Raw genomic sequence first — 17642 nt, 5'->3', positions numbered from 1 at the left:
GAGAGAGAGATCACAAGTAGGCAGAGAGGCAGGCTGAGAGAGAGAGTGGGGAGAAGCAGGTTCTCTGATGAGCGGAGAGCCCGATGCTCGATCCCAGGACCCTGAAATCATGACCTGAGCTGAAGGCAGTGGCTTAACCCACTGAGCCACCCAGGTGCCCATCCCTCCCGCTTTTTAAAAATATTTTATTTATTTATTTGAGAGAGAGAGAGAGAGAGAGAGTGCATATGCAGGAGCAGGGAGGAGGGGCAGAGGCAAAGGGAGAAGCAGACTCCCTGCTGAGCAGGGAGCCTGATGTCCCAGAACTCCGGGATCATGACCTGAGCTGAAGGCAAATGCTCAACCAACTGAGCCACCCAGGTGGCCCTCTCATCCCTTTCTAATTTGAAATCATAAACTATGTATTAGCTTCACAAACCTTTCTCAAACTAACCTGAGCTGAATCCATTCCAATCAAACCTAGGGCAGGAAGGACAGACAGTTCTCAAAGAAAAGGGGAGGCAGACATTTCTGTGCATGAGGACTCTGACCTTGAAGTGAACCTACATGGCCTTAGCCAAGCTAGATAATAACTTCTTTTTGTTGTTTATTCATTTGACACATACACACACACACACACACAGCAAGAGTGCACAAGCAGGTGGAAAGGAAAGGGAGAAGCAGGTTCCCTGCTGAGCAAGGAGCCCAATGCAGAACTTGATCCCAGGACCCTGGGATCAGGACCTGAGACGAAGGCAGACTGACTGAACCACCCAGGCGCCCCAATTTCTTTTTTCTAGTGTAATCATGGCCAACTCTGGTCAAATCTAGAAGCAGGTTGTGGGTGCCTGGGTGGCTCAGTGCGTTAAGCCTTTGCCTTCAGCTCAGTTCATGATCCCAGGGTCCTGGGACTGAGTACCGCATCGGGCTCTCTGCTCAGTGGGAAGCCTGCTACTCCCTCATCTCTCTCTGCCTGCCTCTCTGCCTACTTGTGATCTCTCTCTGTCAAATAAATAAATAAAATCTAAAAAAAAAAAAATTCAGAAGCAGGTTGTACTATTATTTGTTTGCTGTCCAGTTCTGTCATCTATAAAACGATTAACGATTTCACTTGTCCTACCTTCCTTTCTCAGTAGCTGCTGGGACCCTCAGAGATATATAAGAAGTTCTCTGAAGTGCTCTAAATGATTATTAAAATTATTTATTTTGACAAAATTGAACAAGCTTCTAAAGAGGTTAAAAATACAGTAGCCCTTCTGTAATCTACATTATAGATACTTACCATGTTACTACACAAGGGCTATTTGAGAAATAATTAGAATCTGGGAAAAACCAATCTTGAAATCAATCCAATTAAGAAAAGCCCTTTAATATCTGCTTGCCAAAGGCATAAAGAAAGCAAATGAAAAGGTCATATTGCAATCTCCTGTGAAAAATCACAAGGCTCTTCATAAATTACCCTGTGGTCAAATTAATCTTTCAAATGATAACATTAACCTTTATAAGTACACAACTATAAGCGGGGGGTGGGGGGGGTGGGGAAGGGGGGTTGTTGTACTTAGCAGCAGTGTGACATGGATCCGTGGCCGTAGTTGTTAAGAAGGTATGCCCTCTGCAGGCCATTTTAAATTGAACATCATCTACATTTACTGGCAAGTGTTTCATGTATTTAGTAAAGATTTTTAAAAAGTAGTTACAGTATAAATGACCTACATACAGTAAGTCCCAAAATGAGACTGGGATATATAATCCTGAGTCTTTAGTCAATAATAAACAGCAAGAAAATCATTATCAAAGGAGAATTTGGTAGTAATTAGTGTTCTTTCCAAATATCCTCACTATAATTCTTCTGGGCAAATAGCAGGATGGGCACTTCCTAGCCCCTGAAATGATGCACAGCCATACAGCAAGCAGATCCTTGGCCACACGTGTCACTTCTGGGAGGAAGTCTTTAAGACCGATATGCTGTTTGTCATGTTCCCTTGACCCTCTCACAGTAATCAGCTATGTTCCATGTGGTGGAGGTTTTGTCACCCTAGGTCCCTGAATGAGAAGGACCTTCCACAAGGACCCCTCCAATTTGAGATGGACATGTGGCAGGAGCAACACAGCTCTGTGGTTTTACATGACTAAGACGGTGGGGGGAGCTGTTCCCATAGAACAAACCCGGCCTAGTTTGGCTAATATAAAACAATGATCTAAACACAGTTCCACAAGTAACTCTAGACTTTTGGCTTGGATTATAATGTAACCATTTTGATTCTCAGTTTCACTGTTTTGTCTATTTTTTCCTACTGCTGCCCTAACAAAGGAGCAAAAATTTAGTTGTTTAAAACCTAAGTTGGAGGGCGGCTGGGTGGCTCAGTGGGTTAAGCCTCTGCCTTCGGCTCAGGTCATGATCTCAGGGTCCTGGGATCGAGTCCCGCATCGGGCTCTCTGCTTGGCAGGGAGCCTGCTTCCTCCCTCTCTCTCTCCCACTTGTGATCTCTCTCTGACAAGTAAATAAATAAAATCTTTTAAAAAAAAATAAATAAAACCTAAGTTGGAGTTCTGGGTGGCCCAGTTGGTTACACAACTGCCTTTGGCTCGGGTCATGATCCTGGGGTCCTGGGATCGAGTCCCACATCGGGCTCTCTGCTTGGCAGGGAGCCTGCTTCCTCCTCTCTCTCTCTGCCTACTTGTGATCTCTCTCTGTCTTTAAAAAAATAAATAAATAAAACCTAAGTTGGAGTTCTGGGTGGTCCAGTTGGTTATACAACTGCCTTTGGCTCGGGTCATGATCCTGGGGTCCTGGGATCGAGTCCCACATCGGGCTCCATCTGCTCTGTGGTGAGCCTGCTTCTCCCTCTCCCTCCTACTCCCCCTACTTGTGCATGCACACTCTCTGCCAAACAAATAAAAATCTTTAAAAAAGAAACAAAATAACTTAAGTGTATTCTCTTATAGTTCCGGAGGTCAGAATTCTAAAGTAAGCCAGCAACACAGCATTCTTTCTGGAAATTCTAGGGGAGAATCTGTTCCTTTGTTTAGTTTCTAGAGACCACCTGTATATTCCTTGAATCATGGTTCCACTTTCTATCTTCAAAGCCAACAGCACAGAATCTGCCGATCTTTCTCTTTTGGTTCAACTGTCATATTGGCTTTTCTCATGCTCACTCTATGCCTGATTAAATTCCCCATTTAAAGACCCTTTACTTAATCACATCTGTCAAGTTCCTTCTACCACGTAAGGTAATAAATTCACAGGTTCCGGGGATTAGGACATGGTCATCTTTGGGGGTGTGTGTGTGCCTTATTCCATCTACCCTCTCCCCTAACGTCAACTTAGGATAGCCATGCAGAAACATAATGAAGATTCGATCTCTAAAACAATGTGTGAAGGGGTGCTTGGGTGGCTCAGTGGGTTAAACCTCTGCCTTTGGCTCAGGTCATGATCTCAGGGTCCTGGGATGGAGTCCCACATTGGGCTCTTTGCTCAGCAGGGAGCCTGCTTCCTCCTCTCTCTCTGCCTGCCTCTCTACCTACTTGTGATCTCTGTCAAATAAATAAATAAAATCTTTAAAAAAGAATAAAACAATGTGTGCACCGCCAAGATGACAAAATGCTACCACTATTAAAAATAATAGTTGCGGGACGCCTGGGTGGCTCAGTTGGTTGGACGACTGCCTTCGGCTCAGGTCATGATCCCGGAGTCCCGGGATCGAGTCCCGCATCGGGCTCCCAGCTCCATGGGGAGTCTGCTTCTCCCTCTGACCTTCTCCTCGCTCATGCTCTCTCTCACTGTCTCTCTCTCTCAAATAAATAAATAAAATCTTTAAAAAAAAAAAATAGTTGCCATATAAAAAAGTAATAGTTGGCAACTTAAAAAAATTAAAAATATCTTTATTAAAAATATTTTAATAGTAGCTATTATTAACTACTAGTTATTAATAACAACTAATAACTATTAAAAATAATATTTGCCATATTAAAAAAATAGTTGGCAACTTCCGTTGCCACAGCAACGGGAAGTAAGAACTCGGAAATTCACTGCATACGCCACACTGAAAGGAAGCCCCCAAGAACCTGCTCTATACTGAGGGTGACAAGGGAATCAAAGCCTGTGGGATTTTCAGCTGACTGGAGGTTAGCAGAATAACGGCCGGTCTCTTTCTATAGATTTTATGGTTCCATTTTGATTTCCAGGGCTGAGTCTTTCTTTGTTCCAAACCTACTGCACTTCAACTTTGAGGTAACAATTCACTCAGCTCACTGGAAAGCAGGGACATTTACCTCCTGAGAAACACCCAGCGCCTTCGGTTTGGGCGCGGAGACGCGCGCGCTCCCACCACAAGAGGGAGCTCTCGTCCGTGCGCAATGAACGCACCGAAGCTTGACAGGAGAACTTCAACTTCAGTAAATGCCAGGGAGCCGCAGTGGTCGCGTGCTTTGCTTTCCTCAGCCCAAGCACTACTACTGTGATGGAGCCCTAACACGCTAGGCCCTTTTCCCTCAAGAAAGGTAATACAGCTGCTTCTTGATGGTAAGAGTTTCATGATGTCTTCATGGAAGAAACAATCTTTTTTTTTTTTTTTTTTTTTTTTTTAAAGCATCCTGGAAGCTGCCATGGACACAGTAAGAAGAATGGACTTTTGACACTCATGATCTCAGGGTTGTGAGATCGAGCCCTGTTTGGGGCTCCGCACTCTGGGCAGAGTCTGCTTCCTCCTTCTCCCTCTCCCTTTGCCCCCCGCCCTCCACTGGTGCTCTTTCTCTCAAATAAGTAAATCTTTATTTTTTAAAAAAACATTTACTTGAGAGAGAGAGAAAGAGAAAGCACACACAAACAGTGGGGAGGAAGAAAGAGTCTCAAGCAGACTGCACTGAGCACGGAGCCCGATGTGGGGCTTGATCTTACGACCCTGAGATCATGACCTGAGTCCAATCTAGAGTTGGATACTTAACCCACTAAGATGCCCAGGCCCCCCCTGCAAATAAATCTTAAAAATAAAATAAATTAAATTAAATTAAAATAAAATAAAGCTAGGATGTGCATTCAAGTCCCTGATTTGTCAGTTTCAGGCAAGGTTCATCTCTGAGCCTTAATTTCTTCAGCTGCAAATGGGGATGATCTTACTGACCTCACAGGACTGTACAAGGGTTAAATGAGAATGAATGTAAAGCATACAGCATGATGCCTGACAGGTTCTGGGTACAAAATAAACTATTATATTACTGGAATCAAATAGGACTATGGCAATTTGGTTCATTACGGAACTTTAAATTCTACCTAAAATGAAGCAACTATGAAGAGTTAAAAGCTTCCTATACAACCTCAGTCCTGCTTCTCTCTAGTAATGAGCTCTCTGTATTGTCTCCCAGGCAGAGTCCCTGGAGTTTGCAGAGTTTTGTTCCAACCAAACTATACAGATGTTGGTTTGGGTCATTTACATTCACATATCTATTTTTAGAGTCAAAGTTCCTTTGCGACAAGTCCTAGCTCATACTTCCTCTGGAGAATGCCTACTATTCTTCATGCAGTTTTACAGACCAAAGACCTACTAGTTACCAAAAGGAAATGACATGGTATAATCAGGAATAATAGCCAAGAAGAGGAGGACTGTTTTTCTCTCATACCTAACTAGGTGAAAAAGGCACAACTGGGAAAGCATGAGTAATTAGAGGAAATGAAGACTCAGTTGAGTTCATGTACAATCCACATGCATTCCTGGGTTCTCTAGCTACAGACTAATTAATCCCTATACAGTCAGCCCATGTCTAAAAAAAATGTTAGGTAACATCACTCAGTAGACATGGATGGTAGATATGGAGGTTCCTCACGGGAGCTTGATGAGAGGACATAAATGACTGGCAACTCTTCCCATTACCTCACTTTCTGCCATACTGACGGATTTAGAATTATCACATGTGAACAGGGCAACATTTCCCAGGTTAGATGGGTAACCAGAACCAACAAGTGTTCTTTGAGATCACAAAAGCAAATTCTATAGCTTTTTTTTGTTTTAAGTAATCTCTACACCCAACGTAAAGCTCCAATCTACAACCCCAAGATTAACAGTCACATACTCGGGGTACCTGGGTGGTCCAGCGGGTTGGGCATCTGACTCTTGGTTTTGGCTCAGGTCTCAGGGTCCAGGGATCAAGCCCCACATTGGGCTCCATGCTCAGCAGGGAGTTTTTTTTAAGATTCTGTCCCTTTGTCCCTCCCCCTAACTCACATGTGTACATGCTTTTTAAAATAAATAAATAAATCTTAAAAAAAAAAAAAGAAAAAAATGGGGAAAAAAAAGAGATGCATACTCTACCAACTGAGCCAGCCAGGTGCCCCTCTATGGCTTCTCTAAAAAGGTCTGAACAAAATTAATCCTTGGTATAAAAAAAATCAGAATAGGGATTACAATCTCTGAATGGGATGATGACAAAGAATGAGCACAAGGAAACCTTTTAGAATGATGGGATATCCTGTATCTTTACAGGCACATTAGTTATTTGGGTTAAGCACTTGTCTAAGTTCCTCAGTGGTTTAAGTAACACAACTTATTGAATGCTATAACAGATTTTTGTATTTACTAGAGGAAGGCAGGCAGGAAGGCCTGGAGAAGCTGTCCAGAAGGCAAGCCCTTCTCACAAGCAGCAGCTGTAGCACTGGGGGAGTCTAGAAGTCTGAAAAGATGTACAAGGATGAAAGTGGCTTCCACCTCATTCAGTGACAGTGGCGACCTCAAGAAGTCACTACATGATAGCAACCCACGCCAGGGTTTGCCTTGAATATCTCTGGCGCCAAACTGAAAAGAATGAATATGTAAGGAGCTTGGTTAAGGCAATTGGTCTTCCGTGATAATTTTTCTGCAAAGAGCTCAGGACAAGGACAGATGCTTCGTATCACAGCCATCTTTTTCTACCAACACCAGGAGAGAAGAGATGAGTAGCTGATTTGAGGTGTGTAGGGGTTAATAAAGATTTTATTCATTTATTTATCTAGAGAGTGCACACACAAGTGGAGCTGGGGGGAGAGGGAAAGAGAGGATCTTAAGCAAGCTCCATGCCCAGCACGGAGCCCAATGCAGGGCTTCATCTCATGACACAGAGATCATGACCTGAGCAGAAACCAAGAGCCAGACTCTCAAATGATTGTGCCACCCAGGTGCCCCTGACTGGAGGGTTTGTACAGAAATCCAGTTTTCAAAACATTAATTAAATGAGAAAATGACTGCCATCAAAACAAAGAATGTTATAATCTAAATGGAAAGGGTGAGGTTATTATTATTACTTTTTTAAGATTTTATTTGAGAGGGAGAGTGAGAAAGAAAGAAAGAGAAAATGAGCAGGGAGAAGGGAAAGGGAGAAGTTGATTCTCTGCTGAGCAGCGAGCCTGATGCAGGGCTCACTCCCAGGACCCTGGGATCATGACCTGAGCCAAAGGCAGCGGCTTAACTGAGCCACCCAGGTGTCCCACAAACTAGTCCTGGGCTATAAATGGGGGAAAATGTACAGGAAATAACTTTTTCTATCAAGTTGCTGTTAGGAGAGACGCCTGGTGTTTCACCTCATTAACTCAGATGCTAAGTAACAATCATCTTTCCCCAGAAAGGCTTCTGCACATCTCTGGTTTTCCCCATCCAGTTTGCCCATTTCAAGGAGGCAACAGAGGATAGTAGCTAAAAAGCAGACTTCTGATTTTGAGACTGAACCCAGGTGATATCTTGGTGCCTCAGTTTTTCACCTGTGAAGGGGGGAGAATAACAGTATCTATCCTTGAAAGTTCTGTATTAAGTACATTAAAAAGTTAAGAGTTAAGAACAGGGTACAGTACATGGTTAGCGCTCAGTAAAAGTCGGCTGATGATGAAGAAGATATTCCCGCTTCATCTGGTTCACATAAGCATAATGTTAGGAAGCAAAAGATGGCGAATTAGGACAAACCCAGACACATACTGATCTCTAGATTATAATGTTTGGTCTTAGACATCTTGTTGCTATAAAACATGCCATAAATGAGTTTTGACGTAAGACTTCTTTAAGACTGGTGAGAGAGGCTCAGATGAAGCAGAGGTAACATTACAGTGAACTCCAGAATAAACAACCAGTAACATGTCCTTTCCTGTCCCACAGCCACCCCTGAATATGTCATCAGCCAACTCATTTGGTATGTAGCTGGTGCTTAGAAACATTAGAAAACCCAGGGTTTCATCACCCAAACACAACCCTCGTGCTGTTGTAGCTTAGTTCCTTCCAGTCCTGGAGTGACAGTTCTGTGTTATTTCAAACTTGGGGCTCCTTTTTTAGAGCAGAGCATCATAATATGAAGATTCACAACACAACTGACTTGACAGATCCTCTAGACTTTTACAAAAAACAACTTGTGCATTTAACTCTTCTTTTTTTTTTTTTTTTAAGTTTTTATTTATTTATTTGACAGAGAAAGACACAGTGAGAGAGGAAACAGAAGCAAGGGGAGCGGGAGAGGGAGAAGCAGGCTTCCCGCAGAGCAAGGAGCCTGATGCGGGGCTGGAGCCCAGGATACTGGGATCAGGACCTGAGCTGAAGGCAGATGCTTAACGACTGAGCCACCTAGGTGCCCCTAACTTGTCTTTTTTTGTGAGCTTGTATTTAAAACCGTTGCCTTGGGAAGTTTTCCTGTAAGTGAAACTGCTGAGCCAAACTACTCGGAATGTAAGTGCTTCCATTCACTTGCCTTTTACTGGGTGTTTATGCAGTGCCTGGCACCGTGCTTAGAGAACAGAAAACAAACAAAATGTGGTCTTGGTCCTTGTCCTCAAGGGGTTCACAGACAGAGGGGAAAGTATATTGGTGATATCAATTTATAGTTCCTAATAAATTCCCTAAGGAAGAGTTCCAATTTTACCACACTGACCCCATTAAGATTCTAAGAGGCAAACCGAACAAAATCTGGGTTTATTAGTAGGTAGAAAATGAAATCTTGCTTGGGTCTGAATTAATGTTTACTCATTAGCAGTGCCTCCCTTTCACGAATCACTTTATGGTGTTGCTCAGATTTTACCGGGATGCTGGTCTAGTTCACATCTATTTGCAGGTTTTCCTTACAGATCAAAGATGTGAGCCAATCATCCATGTGCCCTGCTGGGCTACTTCCCAGTTCCCGTTCAGTCTGTTTTCCCACACTCAGATTGACTTCCACTAACTTGTACTTGGAGCTACGCCATTTGGCCTATACTGAGAGATTTCAGAAGAAATGACTCAGTGAAACCTACTGCTTTATTTGCTGAAAGGAGGTTGAAAATAACATAGGTTATATTAGTTTCCTCTTTATAAAAGCCCACAAAAGAAATGTTTTCTGGTATCAGTACTGGAAAAATTATGTATCTCCCAATAGTGGATTTATTTTATATTATGACCACAGTGAATCATGGAACTCATCATGTCTTCTTTATGTCAATTCCTAGAAAGGGTAAAGTCAACTAACTACAGCTCACCACTAGCGAATGCAAGCACTTTAAAAGCACACACTTTTGTATACTTAACTTCATTCCTGGCTTTATTTTATCTCCACTCCTTTCTTTTTTCCCTGTTTCATTTTCTTATCCACTTATTTAAAAAACTGAAACCTGTTATTAACATTATGAGGTATAAAAATGTGTATCTAGTTTGAAAAAAACTGGTAGGTTCAAAAGGGTATAAAACAAAGTACAAAGTCCCACCAAACACTGCATTAGAACATAAAGAAAGAAACAACACGGTCTGGCTTTTAAGGAGCAAACAACCTAGCCGGCAAAAACCAAGCAAACACACAATTATCAACAGGCGTGCTAAGTGCTCAGACAGAGAGAATGTGCTGTGGACACACACAGGAAGGGCATCAAATTCAGACTGAAGGGCTCTGTGGGATACTTCTGGGAGAAGCGATACAGAGTCCAGAGGGAAAAGCAGTCTAACATAAGAAGAGACAAAGGTAGCCCAGGGGATGGGAAAGGCCTTAAACACTGAGCTAAGGAGTTAAAACTTGATCCTGAAGACTATGGAGAGCCCACTGCAGGATTTTAAATGGGATTTAAATGACATAACCAGACTTGAATTTCAGAAAGAACGGGCTTCGAGGGTGTGCAGAACAGATTGATTGGGGATAACAAAATGAACCAGCAACTCTATGTGGTCAGAAGTGATAAGAACTGGAGTGATTTAATATATTAAAAAAATATATGTAAGAATGCTAAGATTTTTTTTTTTTGCCAAACTCAATAGATTTAACCTCTTGAATTCAGGTTTCTATAAGTATTTCATATCACCAAATAAACATAATTTTCTCTTCCTTTCAAATATTTATACTTTATTTCTTATTATACTGGCCAGAACTGTGTTTTTTAAAAAATAATTACCTAAACTGTATGATTTTAGGTTATAAATTGAAAAATAGCCCAAGGGAACAAAATAGAGATTTTGGAAATGATTTAAACTCTTTAAGAACTTAATATTACAAATCAGAAGCAAAATAACAATGGTGAGAAGATCTGCTGTTGAAGGCATGTTGTTGGGAGAGCTGGTATCCACCTGCCTATCAGCACAGCGCAGGAAGGACCGCTTCCTACCCCATGACGGCGGGCCCACTCAGATGGGTCACACACTTACATGTGAGGAGGAGAGAAAGAAAAGAAGAAAATGGAATAGCATATTTATTCCAGCTGTGGAAGGAAGATAAATTTCTGACTATTGTGAAATAAAGGATATTATCAGAGACAAACTGAATAGGCATGAATATATAAAAATAAAATAGTTTTGCCCAATGAAATGGAAAACGAAGGGAAAATAGATGACGAAAATAACAGTATAAACTTGCCAGTCTACATCTGTGTGTATATATAAATCTATTACAAATATGAAATATGTAAGGTCAATAATATATTTCACCGAATAGATGGTCAAATAGTCAAAACAGACAGATGATCAATTTACACATAAAGAAAATAAGAGTAAATTATCATTAGGAATACTGCACAGCCTCTACAAAATGAACGAAATATAAAAACACCTACAGGGGCGGGGTGCCTGGCTGGCTCAGTCAGTAGAGGGTGACTCTTGATCTCAGGTTTTGAGTTCAAGCCCCACAATGGGTGTAGAGATTACTTAAAAATAAAGTCTTTAAAAACAAAACAGAACACCTTTAGGGACTCACTATGCACTTGCTAAATGAAATAGCAGAAAAACAAAGCTGGAACATAGTATAAAGAAAAGTATACTTCTATGTTGTTGGAAGCACTGCCCACTAGCCCAAACTCTCTAGAAAGCCACACAATAATATATATATGAACACAAGCGTGTGTGCAAACACACATTCCGACCTTGTAAGTTCACTTGGGGGAACTATATCCCTGGAAGGGTGAGTAATCATTTGTTTAATGATATTCAGAATGGAACCATTCATAACAGGAAGAAGTGGAAATAATCCAAGGGCCTACGAAAGTAAAAAGACTAAATGAACCACAGGACGGCAGCAAGATGTGTTGCCCAGCGTTTTAAAAGGACACACATGGGGCCATAGGGAACTAGAGGAGCAAGCAGAGGAATACACAGCAACACTCTGCAAAATGAGGGTCTGTGTATGTGACAGGTGCGGATGGAGGGATGCTGGCAGGGCTCCCGGCTGGCTCCAGCAGGAGAGCATGCAACTCTTGATCTCGGGGGTGTAAGTCTGAGCCCCATGTTGGGTGGAGAGGTTATTTATTAAATAAATAAAATTTGAAAAAAAGGAAGCAGCCCCAGGATGTTGCCAGAGCAGATGTTTTCCTATGCTCTGGATTTATGTGGGCAACGCCAGTCCAGGGGCTGTCGAGGAGCCGAGCTGGGGCCTTCGGCTAACTGTACACTGATCTCCTTCCTCGAATGTCCCACAATCCAGGAGGCACCTCACCTTCACCCTGCAGAAGGTGCTGCCACAGGGGCGTACACGTCACTTTACTGCTGAGGTTTCTGGCAAGGAAAGCAAGTGCTAAGCACCGAGCGGCCTTACCGTGAGCGTGGCCAGGGACATGAAGCCAATGAGGTTATTCCATACTTTATCGATGTCCTTCAGCAGCTGCTGGAGTTTCTCACTGCACACTGCGGTGGCCTTTATGCCCAGCTCCACGCGCTTGGTCACTCTGTACACCTCAACGACACCTGGAGGGTGAGAGGGCGGGGTGAGGGCAGGAAGTGCAGAGACGATGGGTAGCACAGGGTCGCACTACCACCTGCTGGTGTCTTTGTGGGAAACGCGGACTGTATCTGCACAGAAGTGAACGGACTACTCCTTGGGACCAGTCTACACAGTGTTGCAGTGTAACTTCCTGGTAAGAGCACGAATCACAGCTACAATACCTGGGTTCAAATCCCAGCTCTGCCACTTCCTAGCTGTGTCACTCTGGGCAAGTCACATAACCTCTCTGGACCTCACTTTCTTCATCTGTAAAATGGGGATAAACCCACTTCCCCAAGGAGGACTGAATGGGTTAATACTGTAAAAGGCTTAGAGCAATGCCTGTAGAAAAAGAGACACTATGCAAGTATTAGCACATTTTTCCTGGCTTCTTTATAAGTTCATCTGTTTAAGTTTGGGAAATTCCATTAAACTGGGATTGAACATTCAATGTTTCCCATTTAAAATGGGAACATCAGAAGCCTAAAAGAATCTGATTGTCAATATCATCACAAAGTAATTAAGAAATATCTCACTTCTCTGAATGCCCAATGATTTACAAACTCTGGCTTCATTCTTCTTTTATATCCACTTAGCAGAACAGCACATGCGCGTCTCCTGTGGTCTCTGAATTGTGGCTGAATTCTTCCAGCCAGGAAGAAAGGTGCCAAGCTTCTTCACTTTCTAAGGACAGCCACCAGACACATCCCCAACTTTCCTCTGAGCCTCTAGAAGAGAGGACTGGAGGAATTCCAGGTGGTCCTCAGATTAGGGCATCATCAGCTGAGGTACAACGCTCTGCTTTTCCTCTTCCTTCCCCAGAAGAAGGGCAGGAAGGTGCCAGGGTGGGGTGGGGGCACAGTTCTGAGAAAGGGAGGCCAGGGAAGACCTTACTCAGAAGGTGACACCTGAGCAGAGATCTGAAAACAACTAGGGTCCAAGACCAGTGGCTCTGGTCACGGGCCAAGTGTAAACTTCAGGAGGAGAGCAATACTGAACTAGACAGAGGCTGGGGTCCCAAGCTGGACTGAGACATTTAATAGCTGAAGACAGGCAGGAAGGTAAGGAATCTGTGATGTCAATAAGGGGCAGAGAGGAAGAACCGACAGAGCATGGTCAAGGTAAGGCATTAATTGGGGGCCCAAGAACTTCACTGCGATCAAGAGTTGGATGCTTTACCGATGCAGCCACCCAGGCGCCCCCGCAAGGGTTTCATGCTAATGCCTCATCTGGGTCAGATTCTTTGATAAACCAGTAACACAGACCCAGGTTTACACTGGGATGTATGTAAGGACTGAGAAACTTCACCATAGGTACCTTAAGTTGAACAGTTGTTTCTGTGACTCAAGCATCTTACCTAGAAAGTCATATGTAGCTTGAAAGATCTACATTAAAATACTTAACATAAGGGAAAACTGAAAATATTGTGAACTTCAAGATTCTGAATAAGTAAAACACAAAAGAACATACCTAATAAATACTCCATGCCTTGAGCTGACTGGATTACTTCTGTGCACACACAACTACTACTGATTCCATTTAAAGTATCATTTGCCTTCTTAATGACCTACAAGAAACAAAATCATACCACCTCATATAATGGAGAATAGTCACCACAAATCAATTTCCTATTAGTAGAAAACCCAACAGAGAAGCCAGAGGGCTGAAAAAGCATGATGGGCTGATAGATGTATATGACTCCACAGACCCAAATCTGAGAACTTAATTTTAACCTTAAAGAAACAATTCTCCGTTTCTTTGGAAAAGAGAGAGGTTCTTAAGTTTAAATGCTATTTTAATTTAGGCAGCATTAATGATACCATTTTGCTATTTTTTTAAACACAGTGACAGGTGAGGGCACAAGTGAAAAATGAACCAGTGTTTGCTATCGTAAACGTGAAAGAAGCCTCCCTTATGATGTGTGACTTTCCATAGAGCTGCCCTTTGCATAAGGCCATTGAGGGAGGGCTCTCCTCAGGTTTTCCTGTCCTTTCAAATGAACCACAGAAAGAAGGCAAAATGGCACAAGACAGCACTTACATGCATGTGAGCACCATAAAAATGACATACTCACATCTAGGGCACTCCCCAGGCATCTCTGCCATTCATACGCGTATCTCTCATTCTCCTGTGAAATTTTAAGAACTGGTTAAACTGGGAAGCCTGGAATCCTCTGTGATTTCTGTCCATTTAAAAAGCACTGGAAGACTTTCCTTTTTATTAAAACCACTCTACTTCAAGCACAGTTTACCTTTTGAAACCACTAATGACTATTCAAAATTATTGATATGTGTAACTTCTGAGCCCAGGACTTGCAAATCTGAGAGGTATGTTTTGTAGCAGCTTCCCTCTATTAATGTTGCCTCATTTGTTCTAGTAATAGCAGAAACTGCTTCAAAGGTGCTAACCACACAGATGTTTTATACAAGAGTAAACAGTAACCCACCGGCAGTCCTACAGCTAGGCCCAGCCCTACAGCTAGGCCGACAGGCACCGGAATGAATGACAAGGAGGGGCAGGGCGGAGAGTTAAGAGCATTGGCTATAGGAGAAAAACAGCGTGGGACTAAGACGCAGCCAACAAAGATCCGAAAAGTTCCCCCTCTCCTCTATTTTGATGTTTTGACATTCGCTAAGTCCAAAATGATAAATTCCAAGTGCCCAAAGAAAACTTCCTTCAAACACTTCCCTCCTTGTGAAGTCTCATGAATCATTTCAATTTTAGGGTCGCTGAAAACTTTCAGCAGATGTTGCATGTGCGAGTATTTTTATCCAGGGCTAATGCTGCCATTCTCTCCCTCTAATTAAATATTTTATGTCTGGTTCCTTGTGACCTTCTGCCCTTACTTCCCCACAAGCATTTTTTCTTGAGGCCCTCAGTGCCTGGATGGTCTTAGATGTGCCCCCTGGAGGAAACTCCCTGACTCACCTCCACCTCTCCTGTCAGATCTTTGTACTTGTCACGGATGACAGGCAGGGCTGGCTTCTCACTCAGAGTGTTGGAACGGTCTCTGAAAGGCTGCTCCAGAGCCGGAGAGGGAGAAGAACGGCTTATTTCTTTATCGCCAAGGCTCAAACTCCTTTTGTGTGATCCTGGAGAAGTGGACAGCACAGTCAAAGGTTCTCAATACTCAGCTTAATTCAAGCCAAGGCTTTTCCTTGCTATGAGACCCTCTTCTTTAGATGTTTATGCCACGAAGCATTCAGAAACACAGTCCTCGTTCATTCTTCTCTGGCAAGCTATCCAGGTGTATCTTGGAGACAGTGTGTGTTTGGCTCCAGACCAGTCAAGAAAGCAAGTATTGCAATAAAGAGAGTCAAATGAATTTTTTTTGGTTTCCTAGTGCATGTAAAAGTGATGTTTACTCTACATTGCCATCTGGTAAGTGTGCAATAAATAGCATTTTAAAGATCAGTGCATAAGAATTGGGTTCTTTTCCAGTCATTAGTCATGGGTTTGCACCGAGCTCCTCCCTACTCCCAATCCAACAGAAATCAATGATACCTTCAGTCAGGATAGGCTTAAGTAGAAGTAGAAGGGGCACGCTTAAATGCCTTCGGAGAGCAGGCAGGTCAAGTAAATGACTGAAGTAGGACAGCCAGAGACAAGAGGTGGTGGGCCTGTGACACTGGGCCAGCATGTCCCATCTGTCAGAGTACTGCAAAGTGCTACTCAGCACACCGGATTGTCAGATGGGGAGATACAGGCCTAATAGTGCCAGATATGACAACTTTTCAAGAAAAGCTAGAAATCCAGATTGTGAAATCTCATGATTCTTATCTACTGGCAACTGTTCCACCCATTAAAAACATTCTGGGGCGCCTGGGTGGCTCAGTGGGTTAAAGCCTCTGCTTTCAGCTCAGGTCATGGTCCCAGGGTCCTGGGATCAAGGCCCGCATCGGGTTCTCTGCTCCACAGGGAGCCTGCTTCCCTCTTTCTCTCTGCCTGCCTCTCTGCCTACTTGTGATCTCTCTGTCAAATAAATAAGTAAAATCTTAAAAAAAAAAAACCACAGCACATTCTGTGCAGACCAATCAAAACAGTTCTGCAGACCAGATGCAGCTCCATGGCTACCACGTTGCAGTCTCTGAACTAAAAAATACAGTCCACAGCCAGGAAGTAAGAGCAGAGCTAACTTGCCTACAAGTGGATCAAATCCATTTTCCTCGCTCATTTTTTTTTTTTTTTAAGATTTTTATTTATTTATTGGAAGACAGAGATCACAAGTAGGCAGAGAGAGAGGGAGAAGCAGACTCCCTGCCAAGCAGAGAGCCTGATGCGGGGCTCGATCCCAGGACCCTAGAATCATAACCCAAACTGAAGGCAGAGGCCCAACCAACTGAGCCACCCAGGTGCCCCTCCCTGGCTCTTTGAACACAGCTCCCCTCTAGCCAACACGCTAATGAACAAGAGACTCTGTGCTATGTTTGTTGTTAGCCCCAAAAGCAATTATCTGAGGGACACTGGCTTGACTTCAGTCTTGTTGCAAACCTTTTTTATATCTATCTATAATCAACCCTGACTTCAGAGGCTGCAAAATCTACTTCCCCCTAAACCAGAGACCAACTTTTTATTCGTATGAAAGAACATCTATCGCCTTAGTGGAAGAAACCACCACAGTACAATCAGGGCCACTGGTAGCTACTCACCTTGAACCGAGAGGTCAAAGGTCGCCAGCTCACTTTTGATCATTTCTTCACTGGATTTCATTTTGCTCTGTGAATTGGCCACCAAAAAGTCAAATTTGCTGATTTTGGGCTTTTCACTTTGAAACTCTCCAAAGTCATCTGAACACTCTTTGGGGGTGTCATAAGAAGTGCTGCTGGAAGCTGGGCTTGGGCAGGTGGCCTCTTGGCTCCGTTCCGTTGTCGGCAAGTCCTGTCTTGTGAAATCTTTATAGTCCCCGCTTTCATATTCCTTTTGGTCACTGGCCTGAGGAATGACATCTTTAAAACTGGCAAAAGCTGGGAAAGCAGTCTCTGGAAGAGCATCTTCACTTGCGAAGGTTGTTACTTTGGAAAGAGAGGTCATGGTGAGGTTTTCGGAACTGCCAAAGGATGTCTCTTTCTTTTGAAGAACTGAGGCAGCTGAGGAGGACCCGCTTCCTGCTGAGAGGACAAATGGAGAGAGTTTTCTGCCCTGAGACGCATCATCCCTGTCTGACCAGTCATAGCTCGTAAGTGCGCTCACTGCAAAATTGCTACTGTAGGTTCCAAAAGCAGCATATTTTAAGTCCTCTATATCTGAAAGGGAAATAAGACCCCACAATTAGAGGCAAGCTCATGATTTAGGTAATGCCCTAAACTCTGCAGAAGTAAAATGTCTAGCATATTTGATTAGTTTTATGTTATGTTGAAGTTAACTAAATTTAGAGCTTGTACTAAAATTAAAGGAATTGGGCTGTAAGATCTGATCTTTAAAAACCCACATTAGCTTTGAGCTGGCATTTATATTTAGTTACAAAGAAGCATTTTTTTTTTTTTTTTTTATGTAAAGATTACTATGAAAAGACAGAG

At 42.9% G+C, this 17642-nt stretch overlaps 1 protein-coding gene across 15 annotated transcripts in view; it reads right to left on the bottom strand.

The window, feature by feature from the left end:
- The window catches only part of SYNRG (synergin gamma), an 88360-nt gene that overhangs the window by 6995 nt on the left and 63723 nt on the right, over positions 1–17642 (bottom strand). For 12 of the 15 annotated variants that reach the window (XM_032319437.1, XM_032319439.1, XM_032319443.1 and 9 more), the window contains 5 exons: positions 16776–17369; positions 15055–15218; positions 14201–14254; positions 13597–13693; positions 11962–12110 (listed from right to left, as the gene is read on the bottom strand). In XM_032319437.1, coding sequence (XP_032175328.1) covers positions 11962–12110; positions 13597–13693; positions 14201–14254; positions 15055–15218; positions 16776–17369 — 1058 coding nt within the window. The remainder of the gene's footprint in view (positions 1–11961; positions 12111–13596; positions 13694–14200; positions 14255–15054; positions 15219–16775; positions 17370–17642) is intronic. The other 3 variants (XM_032319442.1, XM_032319452.1, XM_032319451.1) reach the window with 1 other exon arrangement.

The sequence above is a fragment of the Mustela erminea genome, chromosome 18, assembly GCF_009829155.1.
Source record: "Mustela erminea isolate mMusErm1 chromosome 18, mMusErm1.Pri, whole genome shotgun sequence".
NCBI classification, from domain to species: Eukaryota; Metazoa; Chordata; class Mammalia; order Carnivora; family Mustelidae; genus Mustela; species Mustela erminea.
This window is presented reverse-complemented; position numbering and strand designations above follow the sequence as displayed.